At 40.8% G+C, this 20,000-nt stretch overlaps 1 protein-coding gene across 2 annotated transcripts in view; it reads right to left on the bottom strand.

Annotated features, from left to right (window-relative positions):
- The window catches only part of gria2b (glutamate receptor, ionotropic, AMPA 2b), a 75,884-nt gene extending 58,055 nt beyond the window's left edge, over positions 1-17,829 (bottom strand). For both annotated transcript variants that reach the window (XM_060926786.1, XM_060926787.1), the window contains exon 1: positions 17,727-17,829. In XM_060926786.1, coding sequence (XP_060782769.1) covers positions 17,727-17,814 — 88 coding nt within the window. In that variant the 5' untranslated portion in view covers positions 17,815-17,829. The remainder of the gene's footprint in view (positions 1-17,726) is intronic.
- Positions 17,830-20,000: the final 2,171 nt, after the last annotated feature.

The raw sequence follows: 20,000 nt of genomic DNA on the forward strand, positions 1-20,000 counted from the left end.
TGGACAAGTCGCCAGGTCATCACAGGGCTGACACATAGACACAGACAACCATTCACACTCACATTCACACCTACGCTCAATTTAGAGTCACCAGTTAACCTAACCTGCATGTCTTTGGACTGTGGGGGAAACCGGAGCACCCGGAGGAAACCCACGCGGACACGGGGAGAACATGCAAACTCCGCACAGAAAGGCCCTCGCCGGCCACGGGGCTCGAACCTGGACCTTCTTGCTGTGAGGTGACAGTGCTAACCACTACATCACCATGCTGCCTTATAAATTTATAATATAATAATTATATATATATATATATATATATATATATATATATATATATATATATATATATATATATATATATATATATATAATTATTATATTATAGTCACTTTATAGTACTTTGGCTCACTGGCTCGCTCACACTGATCTGGGGTGAGTTTCCCAAAAGCATCGCAGCACAAAGATCATTGTTAAATGGTAGAGCGAGCATCACAATGAACTCTCTCTCTCTCTCTCTCTCTCTGGTTCCTTTTCATCTTCATATGTTGAGCTTTCATATTTTCAGTCAGTAGTTATATTCCTGAAAAGCATCATTCGCCATGTCCACTGATGACGTCACTAACTCACTAACACGACCATAGTAACTGATTAGAATGAAGAAGTGGAGTTTTATGTGACAGGCAGAGAGATGCACACACTGAAACATCCCAGTGCTGTTCGCATAAAGTATCAGAACTCTTCTTACGCCACTCGACCAATCAGATTAGTTCTGATCCACTAACTACTGTACCTAATTTACCGGTACAGTACTGTGCAAAATTCCTACTGTTTTTTTTTCATTCAAACTTTGTTATAGATTTCTATTTTATAACTTCTACATTATTGAATCAGTACAAAAACATTTTAGATTTGCAAATGTTCGCTTTTTTTTCCAGCACAAAATTAAATGTTACAGAAAAAAAATGTGTTTATATCTGAGCAGCATATTCCATAAGAGAGCACTTTTCAGATGAAGAAAGAAAGCATAATGAAGGCTGCTGGGTTTTGGTGTAAAATGAAGAAGTGAGTGTGACAGTCAAAGTGTCCAGAAGAACTGGGGCTGGTTCTGTAAGATGCTCAGGAAAACCTACAGATCATTTCCACATAAAACTGACCTCACTGGACCTCAGACGGATATTTTTTCTTTTTTTAAGCAAAGGGTCGTCTCACACCAAATATTGACTTCATTTCATTTATTATGGCTCACTGATTACTGTTTATAATGTTTGTTTGTTTTTTTATGATGGACATTCCACATAACAATACGTGTAATTGAGCATATTCAAAGAGACATTTCTGTACCATCTCTGGAAGGAGTCTCCAGTGTCAGCACTGTGTAACAGTCAGAGGTGAAGCTGGAACGTTTTCAGGACAGAGGAGTTTACACTTCTATACAGTTTCTCAGGAACATGATGGAACAAGCTGCGATTTTATTTATTTTCCCTTATTAACTTGAAGTGAGAGAATAAAGTGAGGCTGCTGAGGGGACGAGTGTTTACAGCTGCTGTAGTGGAAGTGAGAACAGGAACAAACTCGCTTCACTGATATTAAGTCTAACTTTAAACAGATAAAACGTATGACATCATTTTTTAATAAATGAAAAGTTATAACGGTTATCAAATTGCCGCTGTGTAAGTGGAATAAAACACTCGGTAATGTGGAAACAGTAACTCATCTTCATCACAGCTCCCTGTCACTGATTATTTTCCTTACTGGAATGAAATGAATACTGACTCCGGCCGGTCAAGTTTTCGTTCCTCACTGAGCTGTCTGAGATAAGTGAGAAAATGTAGAACAGGAGAAACATCTTAATAAATCATCTTAATAAAGTGTCTTAATAAACTGTGAAAGGTCATGGTTTAGGATGTTAAACATAACAAACCCTCCATTTATCATCATCATGGAGTGCTGCTGCCATGGCAACCACATCTCACCCTGCGAGACCCGGAGGACGTGTGTGTGTCTGTGTGTGTGTGTGTCTGTGTGTGTAGTGAAATTTAGCCAACATCAATGGCATAAAAAACAAGACATGATGCATAAAATCAGGAAAATTTCACACTCATGTTTATTTTTTTATTATTATTTCATACGTACATCACAGTTAAAACGACGATCAGTTTAAATTTCATTTGACTGTCAGATAGAAAGTCACTGAAGTGTTTATTTATGCACATTGTTCATGAAAAGATGTTTTTATGAGAATGATTTCAGCTCATTTCCGTTCAGTTTATTCGTCTCTCCATCTGTCTGAGTAAAAATGTGAATCACTGTGTGATAATAATTGTTTAGACTAATCATTTTTGCTCAGACAGGGAAGGGTGCCAATAATTTTGCAATCATATTTCTCTGTGTCGCTATCTAAATCCATCCTGACTGTGTGTGTAATGACATTTTAATTATGTTTCGCCATCTACACGCGTCCTCCTGCCTTCACATGAGAAATGAACTCGATGGTGATCCCTCCTGTTTAAAGCCTCACAAGGACACGGATATTTTTGAAAGCACACTTTGCAAATTAAAAATGAATAAATAAAAATACAAACCCCATCCACAGAAAAAAAGCTTCCAGTGAAAGATAAGATATAAAATTTCTCCCTTTGCGACCCAAAATGTTTTTGGTTTTTTTGTTCCTTTTTTTTTTTTTATTTATGTACAGATGCCCAAATTCAGAGAACATACCACATCCATATACGGTTTCAAAAACATCTGGATGATTTTTAGAAAGCTGTTGGTTCTAAGCTCCCTGTTCTTGGCTGCAGGAGTGGAACCCAATGTGTTCTTGTGTTTTCTGTTGCATGCTGAGATGCTTTTCTGCTCACCACGGTTGTAAAGAGTGATTATATGAGTTACTATATCCTTCCTGGCAAAAAAAGCTCGAACCACCTCAAATCTGTCCATTTCCCTCTGACTCTCTCTTATCAAGACGTTTGATTGTTTCCACCCACAGAACTGTCACTCACTCACTCTCTCATTCAATGTTTTTTTGTTGTTTTCCGCACCATTCTGTGTAAACTCTACAGACTTGTGTGTGAAAACCCCAGGAGGAGATCAGCAGTTTCTGAAATACTCAAACCTCATCCTCATCTGGCTCAAACCAACACCCATACCACAGTGAAAGAAAGAAAGAAAGAAAGAAAGAAAGAAAGAAAGAAAGAAAGAAAGAAAGAAAGAAAGAAAGAAAGAAAGAAAGTCACACTTCACTGTGAGATCACAGTGTCTCCTATTCTGATGTTTGAACATCTTGAACATTAACTGAAGCTCTCGATTTGTATCTGTGTGATTTGATGCATTGAGGCTGATTAGAGAACCGCATCACACAGAACAGCAGGTGGATGGATGTTGGAGTGTTCCTAATAAAGTGGCCAGTGAGTAAGTCTAGCTTTTTCAGACATATCCGTATACGACTGATTTCTGTCACAGTACAAATCCAACTGATTCCTCAGTACACGTTAAATTAAAGTAACGCAGTAATGTGTATAAATAATACACTTGACTGTTTTGCGACAAATTCTTGTAGCAAGAACCTAAAAAGAGCTGAGCCAGCCACGCCCACAATCAAGTATCATGACACGTGTAGTGACATAATCAACTTCTTAATAACATTCAAGACCCTGGATACACCCCTGCTCTGACACCGTGTTTTGGAAATGTATGAAAAAACGTCAGAAACTTCATGCTGTTTCTCAAGGCTGGATGTGTGAACCTTCATCTGAGGAGCATCACGAGTTCTACCAGGGTCTGGAGCTGTGAATTGCTTTGAAACCTCAGAAGTAAACATGTTAGAGTTCCACTAAAATATGACGTGTGGTTTATCTCAGATCCCTCCCCTGCTCCATAACAGTTTGTTCCAGTTTGACATGATGCTGGAGATTAGTTGGGTTGTTTGTTTCAGCAGGATGGTCCAAAGTTCTTGCTCAACATCAGGAACTACTGGTACTTGGGGAAGGAGCTAGCAGCAGTTGGTCGCTTATTGGTTAATGATTTTCTCAACTAATGTCATAGTTTGATATGAAACCTCTATTTCACATCGCTCCACATGGAGTCAAGACACATCTGCTGTCTGAAATTTGCGACAGTGGAGATACGATGCTAACGTACAATAGCTAACAATAAAAGGAAGCTCAGCACTACTGATACTTCACAGGTGATTGAGATAAATAAAAAAAAAAACAGTTCATCTCATTAATCTGTAGCCGCTTTATCCTGTTCTACAGGGTCGCAGGCGAGCTGGATCCTATCCCAGCTGACTACGGGCGAAAGGCGGGGTTCACCCTGGACAAGTCGCCAGGTCATCACAGGGCTGCACTTAGACACAGACAACCATTCACACTCACATTCACACCTACGCTCAATTTAGAGTCACCAGTTAACCTAACCTGCATGTCTTTGGACTGTGGGGGAAACCGGAGCACCCGGAGGAAACCCACGCGGACACGGGGAGAACATGCAAACTCTGCACAGAAAGGCCCTCGCCGGCCACGGGGCTCGAACCCGGACCTTCTTGCTGTGAGGTGACAGCGTTAACCACTACACCACCATGCTGCTCTCATCAAAATTCTATTTCTCTCATTTTATTAAATATCGGAATGCATGTTTGATCGCTATTTTGTCGCTGCTATAGCAAGTTATGAGTGTTTGAAATATGCTCTGTAATATATCAGTCCATATGTCAAAGCAATGGCCGTAAACGAGATTCATTGAGACCTGTGCGAGACATCGTAGCACGGAAGTGAAACGTACAGCGGAAATCAAAGTGACCAACATCTGCCAACGCTGTCAAAAAATGCACGCGCCCTCTTTCGAATGCTGATGTAATCAAGCCGGAAGTTTTGTTTGTTTTGATAGCAATCAGAAAAGTTTGAAAAAAGTAGGCAGTAACCGTCATTTAAACTCGTTTTTGTGCAATACTTCGTCTGGAAAACAGTTTTCAAAATGGTGGCACTGACACCTGGTTGACACTTCACGTTTCGAAGTCTCGCACAAGTCTCGTGAAGATCGCGCGGATAAGCGACGCCTGCCGTTGACCAAACGAACTAAATTCAACACGGCTAAAAACCGAATAGGCCGATAAGTATAATATTTAATTGCAATTAGTTGCCAGTATGAGTCACAATATGAGGTTACTAAAACCGAAAATGTAATTGAAGAACATGTTAATTAAGAAATAAAGCAAGTTTAAAAATGACTTCAGTTCTCCTTTAAGTGATTTAGTCATGTGTTTTGCACAATGCTAAACTGGATGCAATAAATATCCGTTACTTCTTTGTTACTTTAGCCTCAAAGCTCTAGTGCAAAGCTGAAGGGGCACATATTTATGATGAGGCGGAACAAAAAGCTTTCAGCGTTCAGCTGGAATAAAAAATGAAAAACATCTGCGTTATGTAAATGCACTTCGAACAGGAGAGCCATCACCATGGTGATCATGCAAAGAGGAGTGTGTATCCTTCCTCAGTTGAGTGTGTGTTACAGATTTCACACCCGGCCAGGACAAATCACATTCCACCCACGCTTGCGACACACACACACACACACACACACACACACACACACACACACACACACACACACAGACATGATTCAGACCATTTTAAGACCTCCACGCAAGGCAACGGCAAAGTGTGTATCAGCTTTTCAATGCACAAAGCGGCTTCAGAGACGACCTCATCGCTATGGTAACGGCAGAAATGTCTGGAGCGTGTGCATTTGTTGCATGTCATGCTGGATGTCTCACAGATTCACAAGCATTCAGAACCCAAAGCACAGATGATTTCCTGTCTAGAGAAGCAGAATCATTCATCCACATGTAGGGCTGTGATGATTTATCACCATGACGATATATCGTGATGAGAAAATATGAAATATATTGTGAAACTGATGCTTAATCTGGCAAAATAATAAATAATTTCCTGCTCATTCACATAATTTTCAATTACACGGCCTTGTATAGGATGTATATTAGTAGTAGTGGTAGGTATCCTTCAGTCTCGGGAGACTACGGGTCTGCACTCTGGTTGTCAATCAGGGTCGATGGAGAGAGGTGGAGATAGATGGAGAAGTGGAGAGATCCACTTCTCCACCTCTCTCCCTCTCCATTATTATTATTATATACATAGGATGTATAATAATAATAATAGTATGGTATATCAGAGAAAGTAAAAAAACCAAACATGTCGTGCCATGCTGTAATAGGAAAGCAATCCTCACTGTGGTGTCGTGATGTTGTGATGGTAACAGTAACTACATTATATTAATGAATAACTCACGGTTAAAGGCACGAGGATGAGTTTTGAGTCTTCGAGAAGAGGAACATAAATCCATGTGACCTTTATGAAAACTGATAATGAAGCAGCAGCTCACATTAAACGTCTTGTTGGTTTCATTGGTTTAAGGGTGTGCAAACTTTTGTGCTGTATCCGGAAGGTTCCCAGTGGACTGGATGTTGAAGGAAGCAGAGAGGAAATGTCCCCAGAGTAAATTAGACTGACGATAAAATCTAGAGAGACGTGTGGAGGCAGTGAGACAGAATGCCGCTGAACATGACGGGAGCTGCTTGAGAGGAAAGGTCAGCCTTAAAAACTCCGAATGAGAGGAACACAATTACAGAAACACAATTACTGCCTTCATCCATCTTTCTCCATCTCTCCACCTTTCTCCATCTCTCCATCTCTCCATTTCTCTCCACATCTCCAGCTCTCTCAGTGTTTCTTCATCTCTCACCATCTCTTAGTCTCTGTTTATCTCTCCTTCTCTCTATCTCTCTCCATCTCTATCTACCCATCTCTCAATTTCTCTCCGTCTCTGTCCATCTCTGAGAAAGCTGATACAAATCCAACTGTCACATGCAGCGAATTTTTTTTCTTTCTTTTTTGTAGAAGGTCCCTGATTACGAGCGCAGATCAGTGAACCTCCTCTGCCTCCACAAGCTAACAAAGGTCACATGGACACGCTGGTGTTATCTAAAAAGGAGTCTTCGGTATGTAAGGAATAAAACACTGTGTGTCATGAAGTTATGGTAAAATAATCAGTCACAGGGTGGTGTGATGAAGCAGAGTTACTGTAACGTTCACAAATGTTTTATTTCTCTTACATCACAACAAATTACAGTTTTTTATTTGTTTATTAGTTTTTTGTTGAGGGGCGGCACGGTGGTGTAGTGGTTAGCGCTGTCGCCTCACAGCAAGAAGGTCCGGGTTCGAGCCCCGTGGCCGGCGAGGGCCTTTCTGTGCGGAGTTTGCATGTTCTCCCCGTGTCCGCGTGGGTTTCCTCCGGGTGCTCCGGTTTCCCCCACAGTCCAAAGACATGCAGGTTAGGTTAACTGGTGACTCTAAATTGAGCGTAGGTGTGAATGTGAGTGTGAATGGTTGTCTGTGTCTATGTGTCAGCCCTGTGATGACCTGGCGACTTGTCCAGGGTGTACCCCGCCTTTCACCCGTAGTCAGCTGGGATAGGATCCAGCTTGCCTGCGACCCTGTAGAACAGGATAAAGCGGCTACAGATAATGAGATGAGATGAGTTTTTTGTAGAATATTTTATCCATTTATAGTTACATGTTGTGGAAAGTCCACAGAACAGGTTTCCATTGATGTTATAGCAGCTGTAAAGAACTGTTCTCTCATCGGCCTTTTCAAAAATTTGCTTTGATAAACCGAAAGAAGTGTAAACTCTTCTGACGCCTTCCAGAAATGTTACAGAAATAAGCATCTCCTTATAGAAAACTTCAACACATCAGTGATGAGGCTCGTTTTTTAACCTGTTTATTGTATTCAGTTCAAGTCCTGCTGAACGAGTTGTTACTATAGAAACAATACGGTATTCGAGCGAGCGTTTAATATAAACCTGTGAGTTGCAGCTGCACTACTGTCAAAGCTTCAGTTCCATGAACACCCAGCAGAGACCCTGCCACCGCTTCAGCCTCTTTCAGCCCTCTACAACAGAGTGTAAGCTATTCATTCGACTTCATTCTGTCTTGCTTTATCCTCCATTTCCCTCGCTCTCTCCCAGGTGGCTGGGTTCAGTCGGATCAGCGCTGCTCTCTGTGTGAGTCCTGCAGGTTCATGCGGCGGGAAACAGCAGGTCACTTTAATTGAAACCGCATCGATTCAGCCAGTCAGCAGGAGATACATGGCTCATACACATGTCACGACGAGCGAGAGAGAGCGTAATCACCCGTCAAGGAATGATCCAGCCTGATCTGATCCGAACGCTGAAGAACGTTCACTTTACATAGATAACACACACCCACACACACTCTCTGTTGTGCTATGGGGGGTCATTTATTTTGTGCTTTCATGGTTCTTCTAGAGTTCTTCTGACTTTATCATCTTTATCTCATGATGAAGCAGTCGTATCTTGGTGGGTCTCGTCCGGGATGAGATTTTGAGATTTTCTCAATTCGATGCTAATGAGGTACATCACTGTTAAACAACAATTTCAAACTGTCATGTATGTAGCTAGTACAGCTAGCGCTCTTTGCTAATCTAATCTTAGAACGAAGCTGAGCATGTAACGTGTACATCACACTGATTTGTGTGTTAATTAATTTGCCTTTAACTAATTTGCTTTAGAAGTTATATCTAGCAACTACCACTTCTCACTGGAACAACAGCAACAAAAACACTGGACAGGCCACGCCTACAAGAGGCTACAAACTACAAGTAACACAAGAGAATCTTCGCTCTCTTGCTAGAGAGAACGTAGGCTTAATTTCACTGTAGTGACTGTATAACTGATAGCAATAATTACAGTACGACTGAGTTGCATTGTTATACTGCATTTAATTTCGTCTCATTTGGAAATGTTGTCAGAAATCTGAGAGAATGTCATGATTAAATGACAGATCTGCTTTTCAGATCATTTCCTCACTCAGACTCGAGGTTATATTTTAAATATTCATATATATGCTACATGAAGAGTGGACTAATATTAGCGTTAGCATGCTACAGGGCTTAATATAACACTTTCATATAAGAAACCAGGCCGAGGTTCCTCAGAGACAAAGCGAGCAGGACAACGGTGAGAGCAAAGTCCTATATAAAATATCTGTTCACACTGTGTTAGGAAAAAAGCAACCTTGAAAGAAAAAAGTACCACAGCAATCCTTCCTGAGGAAGGTGATGACGAGGAACAGAACATTTACTATAAAATACGCCAGAAGCCTACATTATATTACATTACATTACATTACACCAGAAGCTGAGGGTAATATATAACTCTAAATATAATACAATATATACATTTATAACATTAATCAACATTATTTTGACAATTTAGGATTTATTTATTTATTTATTTATTTATTTCATATCTAAATATGAACTCAACCTTGCCTCACTCTGCCTTACCCTCACTCTAACTTCCCCTACCTCATACACCTTACCTCACCCTGCCTCATCTTGCCCTATCTTGCCTCACCTTTCCCAACTTTCCCTTACCCCATCCACCTTTGCCTACCACACCTCACCCTGCCCCATCTCACCCACCTTTCCCAACCTCACTCCACCCTGCCCCATCTTGCCCTATCTTGCCCTGCCTTTGCCTACCTCGCCCCCCTTTGCCCCATCTGGTCTTGTCTCACTCCACCTTTCTCTACTTCAAATTTGACCTGCCCCACCTTTGCCTATCATACCCCACTTTTGCTTACCTTGCCCCACTATGCCCTATCTTGCCCACCTTTCCCTACTACATCTTCCCTACCTGCCCCATCTTGCCCCATCTTTCCCCACCTTTGCCTACCTTACCCCCCTTGCCCCATCTGGTCCTATCTCACTCCACCTTTCTCTACCTCACTTTACCATACCCCACCTTTGCTTGTCATACCCCACTTTTGCTTACCTTGCCCCACCTTGCCCTATCTCACCCACCTTTCCCTACTTCATCTTCCCTACCTGCCCTATCTTGCCCTATCTTTCCCCACCCTTACTCCTCCTTGCCCCATCTGGTCCTATCTCACTCCACCTTTCTCTACCTCAAATTTGCTCCGCCCTACCTTTGCCTATCATACTCCACTTCTGCTTACCTTGCCCCACCCTGCCTCATCTTCCCTACCTGCTCCATCTTGCTCTACCTAGTCCCATAATGCCCTACCTCACCCCACCTTTCCTTGCCTCACCCTGCCCTTTGTCACCTTCCTCCATCTTACCCTACTTTGCCCCACCTTGCCCTACCTCACCCCACCTTGCCTCACCCTACCTCATCTTGCATATCTTGCCCACCCTGGCACCTTTCCCCACCTTGCCTCACCTGCCTTACCTCACCTGATCTGGTCCTACCACACCTTGTCATTGCTCCTCATCATGTCTGGCTTCATTCTACCCCCACTTCACCCTTTGCAGTGTTTTATTGTTCCCATTGTTTTAGGAGCTTCTGTGCTCAATAACCCTACTGTTCTACAACTCCCTTTATTTACTTCCTGATTTTCATCACATCATCTGATGACTGTTATGCATTTTGTTTGTCTTTTTGTCTGCTTTAATAAGGAACGTATCTGGTTTTGTCTGGCTGTGTCTTGACTCTAGACATGGATTTGGGCGTGATTCTTGGATATTTTCTAATAACGAGGAGCTGTTCTGTAAGATATTACTGTGTCTGGCTGCTGTTTGTTACCTCAGTATTCAAGCTCACACATAGACCTTGTTATAGTTCAGTAATGAGACATCTCTGAGTCACAGAGTTACCATGAGAGGGACAAAATAACTCTGAGAAAATGACAGCTTAATAAAATATCATCTGTCTGCATGGCAGTCTCATGGCTCTGTTTAATGTACAAAGGAAAAAAAAGCTAAAATCTAGCTCATGGTATTTTCTGGGGCTGTGTTTGTTCTGCAAACTCTGGTATTCATCAGCAGCAGCAGCATCATACTACTTGGAGAATGAAGTTACCGTATAGCGATTTTAAGTGTTTCTCAGTTTGTCCCTCTGGAGGAATGCTTAAAGGTTCTTTATTACATGCCTCATTTGAATACTCGATTATGATTGGTCAGTAGCTGTGTCATTTGTGTCATTCACACAGCATATAAGTAAACTTGGGCCTTAAGGCTGTATAGTATATAGTTGCCCAGTGATATTGAACTAAGGTTACAAGTAGAACCTTTGTTGTATCAATGGAGTCCAAATTGGAACCATTTTTACCTCCACCAACTTTGTTGGAGAAGGTTATGGTTTCACCTCTGTTTATTTGTTTGTTCCCAATGTAACTGAAAAAGTAGTGAACAGATTTTTATGAAATTTGGAGGAAAAGTGGACCATTGGCCATGGAACAACTGATTAGATTTTGATACAAATTCGGATATGTATGTGGATCCAGGATTTCTTTCTTTTGCCTTTTCCCAATGTAACTCCAAAAGTGATGAATGGATTTGGATGAAATTTGGTGGACATCTTCAGTATTATCTAAGGCTCAAAAAAATTTGATTTTGATGTTGATAATATGTGGCTTGGTGGAGGAATGGACCCTACCAAGTACCATCCATCCATTAACCGTAACCGCTTATCCTGTACAGGGTCACAGGCAAGCTGGAGCCTATCCCAACTGACTATGGGTGAGAGGCGGGTCATACCCTGGACAAGTCACCAGATCATCACAGGGCTGACACATAGAGACACACTCACATTCACACCTACAGTCAATTTAGAGTCACCAGTTAACCTAACCTGCATGTCTTTGGACTGTGGGGGAAACCGGAGCACCCAGAGGAAACCCATGCAGACACGGGGAGAACATGCAAACTCCGCACAGAAAGGCCCTCGCCGGCCACGGGGCTTGAACCCGGACCTTCTTGGTGTGAGGTGACAGTGCTAACCACTACACCACTATGCTTCCCTTCTCTACCAAGTACCCTCCTAGTTAAACATGTTATACTTTGAACTCTATTTTTGGAAAGATCTCTATTTTATAAAGTAATTCAAACCTGGGCATCTTTCTTTAGCTAATGCTCTTAGACAGAAAGTTCCCATCTAGCACACTGTTGCACCCTTTGAAGAAACCTTCAAAGGTTCTATGAAAAGAAGGTTTCCTGTCAGAGAATCCAGGTGTGGCCCCATATAAGGATGTTTAGCCATTAATTATTTAAAGAGCCCTTATTTGTATGCAGTTTTCCAGGAGCCTTATTGATTTCAAATTTCCACACTCTCAGAAAAAAAAGTACATTATTGTACCTTTAGGGGTACAACGGCTTGTCAGTGAGGCAGTACCCTCTAAGGTACTTGTTTGTACCCTTTATCTACTGCTTGGGAACATATATGTACCTTTTGGGTCCTAAAAAGGTACACATAGTTACCCTGCGGTCCAATAATGAGCCCTCAGGGGTAGTGTAGATTGTACCTTGGGGGACAGAAATGGACCTTGAAGACTCTGAAAAAGGTTCTTTCTTGAACCTTCTCCAACACCTTTAATGGTTCTGTCTGTGGATGCTACTGGATATACTGTAAACACAAAAAAAATTCTAACCTAAAGTCTAGTTAATGGGATTGGTGTGTATTGCTTGGCCAGTGACCTTTGACTAAAATTCCTAGTAGAACCTTTGCTGCATCAGTGAAGTTTTAAGTAGAATAAGATTTAAAGATATATTTAACTTCATTTTATAAAATGATATTTCTAGAACGCTCTGTTTTAAGGTTCTATACATAGAAGCTTTAAGTTTGATTAGCGTGATTAAATACTAAAATGAAATGTAACTCAGATTTACAAATTTGGTGTCTTGCAAAAGTATTCATCCCCCTTGGTGTTTATCCTGTTTTGTCGCATTACAAGCTGGAATTAAAATGGATTTTTGGAGGGTTAGCACCATCTGATTTACACAACATGCTGACCACTTTAAAGGTGCACATTGTTGTTTTATTGTGAAACAAACAATAATTAAGATGAAAAAACAGAAATCTGGAGTGTGCATAAGTATTCACCCCCTTTCGTATGAAACCCCTAAATAAGCGCTGGTCCAAACAATTCACTTCATAAGTCACATAATTAGTTGATTAAGATCCACCTGTGTGCAATCAAAGTGTCACATGATCTGTCACATGATGTCTGTATAAATCAACCTGTTTTGGAAGGATCCTGACTCTGCAACACGACTAAGCAAGCAACATAAAAACCAGGGAGCCTCCAAACAGGTCAGAGACAAAGTTGTGGAGAAGTATAGATCAGGGTTGGGTTATAAAAAATATCCCAAACTTTGAATATCCCACAGAGCTCCATTAAATCCATTATAGCGAAATGGAAAGAATATGGCACCACTACAAACCTGAGAAGAGAAGGCCCCGCCCACCAAAACTCACAGACCGGGCAAGGAGGGCATTAATCAGAGATGCAACAAAGATACCAAAGATAACACTGAAGGAGCTGCAAAGATCCACAGTGGAGATGGGAGAATCTGTCCATAGGACCACTTTACACCATACACTCCACAGAGTGGGCGGGGCTTTATGGAAGAGTGGACAGAAAAAAGTCATTGCTTAAAAAATCATGTTTGGAGTTTACCCAACAGCATGTGGCAGACTCCCCAAGCACATGGAAGAAGATTCTCTGGCCAAATGAGACTAAAACTGATCTTTTTGGCCATCATGGGAAACGCCATGTGTGGCGCAAACCCAACACCCTGAGAACATCATTCTGGTGGTGAAGCATGGTGGTGGCAGCATCATGCTGTGGGGATATTTTTCATCTGCAGGGACAGGAAAGCTGGTCAGGACTGAAGGAAAGATGGATGGCACTAAATACAGGGCAATTCTTGAGGAAAACCTGTTTGAGTCGGCCAGAAGTTTGAGACTGGGACGAAGGTTCACATTCCAACAGGACAATGACCCTAAACATACTGCTAAAGCTACACTGGAGTGGTTTAAAGGGAAACATTTAAATGTCTTGGAATAAACTAGTCAAAGCCCAGACCTCAATCCAATTGAGAATCTGTGGCATAACTTGAACTTGATCACTGTACACCAACGCAACCCATCTAATCTAAAGGAGTTGGAGCAGTTTTGCTTTGAGGAATGGGCAAAAATCCCAGTGGCTAGATGTGCGAAGCTAATAGAGATACACCCCAAGAGACTTACAGCTGTAATTGTAGCAAAAGGTGGCTCTACAAAGGTGGCTCTTTTTTTTTTTTTTTGGGGGGGGGGGGGGGAGGGGGGGGGGTTTGAATACTTATGCACACTCCAGATTTTTGTTTTTTCATATTAATTATTGTTTGTGTCACAATAAAAAAAAATCAATGTGCACCTTTAAAGTGGTCAGCATGTTGTGTAAATCAGATGGTGCTACCTGCTACCCTCCAAAAATCCATTTTAATTCCAATTTGTAAAGCAACAAAACAAGACAAACACCAAGGGGGATGAATACTTTTGCAAGGCACTGTACATGTCTTATTTAGCTAGTTATTTATTTAGTTAGTTAGGTCTTTACTTATTTATTTAAAGATATTTTCAAAAAAATTATATTTCTGGTCTAAATGCTTTGCTCTGTGCATAACGAGGCACTCTGTAGCTCTTTTTAATCTCCTCTTTGTAATAAATGGAGCATTTGGTGAAAAATAGTTTTCTCTTTTCTTTTGTATTTTTATTAAAACAGCAGCAGATTATTGCACACAGAAATATGAGAAAGAGATTATATCTAAGACAGTGATGATATCTTCATTCTTTGATGTAATTACGATGTTCCAGCTGTTCCATCCCATTAGTGTGTCGTTATTTCATCCCATTTTATGTGTATATATATATATAAGATAATAGGACAAAAAATGTGGCTTTATGGTTAAATCATATTGTACATAATAAAGGGTCTTATTGCACATGCTGCACCGGCGCTGTTATACAAAATCACTCGTCAGACAGGAAATAAGCTCGGAGCCATGACTGTAAAAATGTAGTGCCACCTAGGGGCTTTAAAATACTGAGAAAAATAAAAATAAAACATCATAATCAGATTTGTCTCTTGTTTAGACTCCTCTGAGGGGAAAGAGGGATGAGGTCTGAGAGATGACAACGAGCATGATGAACCTCGACAGTATCAGCTTTAGAAACATCTCGAAATTTCTTTTGTTAGTTTTTATATGCTGTAAATCTATCAGCACATCCCCAAGTGTGTCCTCAAGCATTTATTATTGCATAGTTTTTATTAAAATATACCTTTAATCTCATTCTTAGGTTGATTTTGAAAACAAATTCATGTCCAGGGAGAAGGATTATTGTTGTCGCAACTGGAAAAGGCGCTTGCTCTAATTGCTGTCAGTTCCACGTTTTGAGCACAAAGGCTCATGGGACTGTTTAAGCTTAGAGAGCGTTCAGGGTCTCCGTGGCTGAGACTCCTGGAGTAATTGCTCACCACTGGCCAGGATTCATGACACGTGCATCATGGAGTAAAATAAAACTTCTCCTTGATCTGAGTGATGAGAAGCTGTGAGATCTCCGTCTCACGAGTCCTCACCACACTAGTTCACTACGTATCAAGACGGTTGCTAGGATATGTCACATAACCACAGTTGCCTCAAAACTTTTACATTTTGATCTGACAGAACATTCATTTGTCATAATCGATAACTAACTTTAAGTGGATGTTCTGGTTTGAGCTTTGATGTCGGTTAGCCCCCAAAAAGGTTAAAAACGTCTGTGATAACGTACAAGAGTGAACGTGTTAATATACACAAACCTGTGCTACTCTCAGATCTGCTCTTATAGGAAATTAATCAACACCTTCTGACCAATCAGAATCCAGAACTCAACATAGCTATGGTATTCATGTTAAAATAAACTAACAGTATTTAATTAACTCTTGTGCATGAGTCATGTGATGAGACTGGATGGATTTAGTCTGAAATCTTTTGCTGCTGTCTGTTTACGTGAATTTTCATTTGAATCACAGTTACCCGTAAAAGACTCGATAATGTTCTATAATTCAGCGCTGCAGACGCTCGGTCAGGTGTCAGACTTAATCCAGCTCTGTGAGCCGTGTTATTATCAGGTGTGTGTGGGGGGGATTTTAGTTGCGTGATTGCAGACTGTAAATGAAATAAAAGAAAGGTACAAGAGAAATGAAACTCCAGCTCTGGGAGGTGATGTAGGAGGAAGGAGTGCTGGAGGGGATGAGATGGAGATAACACCAGAACAGAGAGAGGAAAAAAGAGACGGCTCACCCACTCACCTGGACTAAACCTGCTGCTTTATTCATAACACACCTGTGGGTGTCATTCAGTGCAATTTAATTAGACGAGATAATACCAGCTGTAAGTGGTGGGGTCCAAGCAGATCTCAGGATCTCATTGGGTCAGTTCTTGCAAGTTATTTGGATCACTTCAATCCAATCAGTGTTAATTTATTATTATTATTATTATTATTATTATTATTATTATTAATGATATTATGTCGGCATGGTGGTGTAGTGGTTAGCGCTGTCGCCTCACAGCAAGAAGGTCCAGGTTCAAGCCCCGTGGCCGGCGAGGGCCTTTCTGTGCGGAGTTTGCATGTTCTCCCCGTGTCCGTGTGGGTTTCCTCCGGGTGCTCCGGTTTCCCCCACAGTCCAAAGACATGCAGGTTAGGTTAACTGGTGACTCTAAATTGAGCGTAGGTGTGAATGTGAGTGTGAATGGTTGTCTGTGTCTATGTGTCAGCCCTGTGATGACCTGGCGACTTGCCCAGGGTGTACCCCGCCTTTCGCCCATAGTCAGCTGGGATAGGATCCAGCTCGCCTGCGACCCTGTAGAACAGGATAAAGTGGCTACAGATAATGAGATGAGATGAGATATTATTACTGTGTTTATTAATAACTAGTATCTACATATCATAATAAAATGTGATAAAGGAAGCTTTAAAATGCCGTCTATAAACCAAACAGACTGAAAGTAACAAGCGGGAATAATTGCTGTAAGTTCACGGATCATTAGTAGTTTGTGGATCAAGTCGTAATTAAAATGTGAGCCCTGAGAGCCAGAATTCACTCAGGATTCTGATTGGCCAGAAAGCACTCATTAATATGTACACTAGCGCAGGTTTATACATATTAATGCGCTAGTTATAATACGTCATCGTTTCTATAGTAACGGCTATCACAGAGACTCGTACAGTCAACGCTCCAGTGATAATAAACATGTTAAAAAGCAAATGTTGAGGGAACGAGTGTTTATAGCTGCTATAACGTAAGTGACAACAGGAAGTAACTTGTTTCACTCACATGAAATAAAAAGTACAAGGTGTTGATCTTTAATTAAAAGATTGTAATCGGTGGTAAATTGCTGAGGTATGAGAGGAGTAAAAGACTCAGGGATGTACTGTTAGAGAAAAATAATCAATAATGGTGAGGTAATAAGAACCGCTTCATCACATCATACTGGGGTTGATTATTTTCCTAAAACAGCACAACATGTAGTGTTTTAACTTTTATTCCAGACAAATTTAACTCGAGGCAGAATCACGTGATTTAATAATGAGTTAAAGGTGAAACTAATAATATAATGCAAGATTTTATTGTATGATAAGAAAGATAAAAAAATAGACAACATTTTAAAAACATAATTTTGGATAATTTAAGTGCAGTTCGTCATTTAAAAATTTTTTGTTAATTTTTTAAAATGAATTTTCTTTAATTTGTTTGAGATCCAAAAGGTGAATAAATGAGACGATGAGTTTAAGCTGATGACAGAAGGTGTGTGTGTGTGTGTGTGTGTGTGTGTGTGTGTGTGTGTGTGTGTGTGTGTGAGACTCACAGCAGTTGGTGACGGCAAAGCTGTTGGTCACCTCCAGATTGTCGATGTGAGGAGTGAGACGGAACTCGGGTGTGGAGAATTGAACCATACCGACCCGGAACGCACTGTACTCCTGATCCGCTCCTCTGGGGAACAGGCCGCCTACACACACAGACACACACACATTTAGAAAAAAGATGTCTTTTTAGTCATGGGTTCTCAAAGTCCTATAGGGGTTCTGCTTGGAACCATTACTGCTCTAAGGTTCTATATAGAACCATTAATGGTTCTGCCTGAGGGAAAGAATGCCGCAGAAAAGCCCTAAAGATAGAAGATGGAGCTCTTTTTAATGACGATGTATCAAACATTTATAGGAGTAAATATCTTTAGGTTCTCAGAAGAACCTCTCAGTATGTGGGTCTTTAAGATCTTTTGGTTCTCAGAAGAACCCTTCACTGCATGAGTCTTTGGATATTTTTCAAATCACATGATTTTTCTGTTCATTGGGAAACAAACAAAATAATTTCAAGGACCGTTTATTAAAACACTGATTCAAGAACCAATGGTTCCTTAAGACCCTTCTCTAAAGAACCATTTTTGAACTTTTATTTTTTAGAATGTGCTACTTTTAAAAAGAGCATTTCATTTTTTGACATATACACACATTTTTTTTTCTACTCACTCACTCATTCACTCACTCAGTCAAACATTAGAACCCTGAAGGGATTTAAGGGTTCTAGATTCTGGGGAAAAGGTTTTACTTATTCTGAAAAAGAAACCCTCTGCTGCACGATTCCACACAGAGCATTAGATGTCATTCTTGTTAAAGTATAAACAGGGTAAATCTAAAACCTTTAAGTGTTCTATTATCTATAATCCTATAAGGAAATGTTCCCACTACCCAGACCCATGAGGAATCTGGTTTTCTTAGAGAATACAGTTCTGATAGTGAAACACACACACACACACACACACACACACACATTTAGAAATTAGGGTTCTTTGAATGGATAAGGGTTCTAGAGTCTATGATAATGGTTCTACTTATTCTGAGAAGCTGTACAGTTTTTGATAGAACCTTAAGAGCTATCCTAGAGAGACTGAATGAAGAGCATATAAGGGTTCTTTAAGGGTTAATTGGATATGTAAGGGTTTTCAGCTTCAAAAAACCAAATACTTACAGCGTTCTAAATAGAAACTAAATGGGTTCTATCAAATGGACAATTGAAGAAAGCTTCAGGGTTCTAAATGTATACAAAGATATGTGTCTACATTTGGACTTGCACTTACAAATCAGGGTTGTTGAAGGGTTCTCGAGATGGTTAAGAATTCTAGCTTCTTAGGAAACAGTTCTTTTAAAAAAATGACTGTACGGTTCTAGATATAACATTTCCAGGATTTTTCAAGACAGACAAATTTAAGAACGTTTTTAGACATCACTGATGCACTAATAGATTCTCTCTCTCTCTCTCTCTCTCTCTCTCTCTCTCTCTCTCTCACTCACACACAGACACACATGAATAAATGGGTTAAATCTAGAACCTTTAAAGGTTCCTCTATCTAGAACCCTACAGCAGAAGGTTTGTATTATCTGAACTCTTCAGTAACCCTGATTTCTAAGAGTATAGTTAAGGGTTCATAAGGTTCTACTTGGAAACCATTTTTTATAGGGAAACCCTGGATGGGTTCTAGATAGAACCTTTAAGCATTATTCTACAGAGCGCACACACACACACACACACACACACACACACACAGAGAGAGAGAGAGAGAGAGAGAGGCACATTCCTTAACACATGCCATAAACAGGTTAAATCAAGAACCTTCTTCTATCTAGCACCCTACAGAAGAGTGCAGGAACCCGTGAGGTAGATAAATACGGTTCCATTCTTTACAGGTTCTTTGATGGTTTGTTCATGATTAAGTCTTTCTTCTTGCTGACACTTGTAAGGTTCCATATAGAACCTTTAAGGGGTCCAATTGGAGCTATCTAAGAACACATACATAGATACACACACACACACACACACACACACACACCTATCTGCACACTGGGAGCTCCCGCGAGCGCACATCCCCAGAAGAGCGCGTGAAGGTGGAGGAGAAGTGAGAAGCTCGTTATCTGTTGCATCTCGGTGTGAGAAGCGGCTCCACATCCACCATGAAGAACAGACAGAGAGAGAGAGAGAGAGAGAGAGAGAGAGAGATGAATAAATCCTCCCGGGTGAAAAAGGAAAACGTGGGGGGGAAGCTCCGTGTTAAATCCGCACCATGATGGAGAGATAGAGGAAGAAA

This window comes from Neoarius graeffei, chromosome 8 (genome assembly GCF_027579695.1).
Source record: "Neoarius graeffei isolate fNeoGra1 chromosome 8, fNeoGra1.pri, whole genome shotgun sequence".
In the NCBI taxonomy this organism is placed as follows: domain Eukaryota; kingdom Metazoa; phylum Chordata; class Actinopteri; order Siluriformes; family Ariidae; genus Neoarius; species Neoarius graeffei.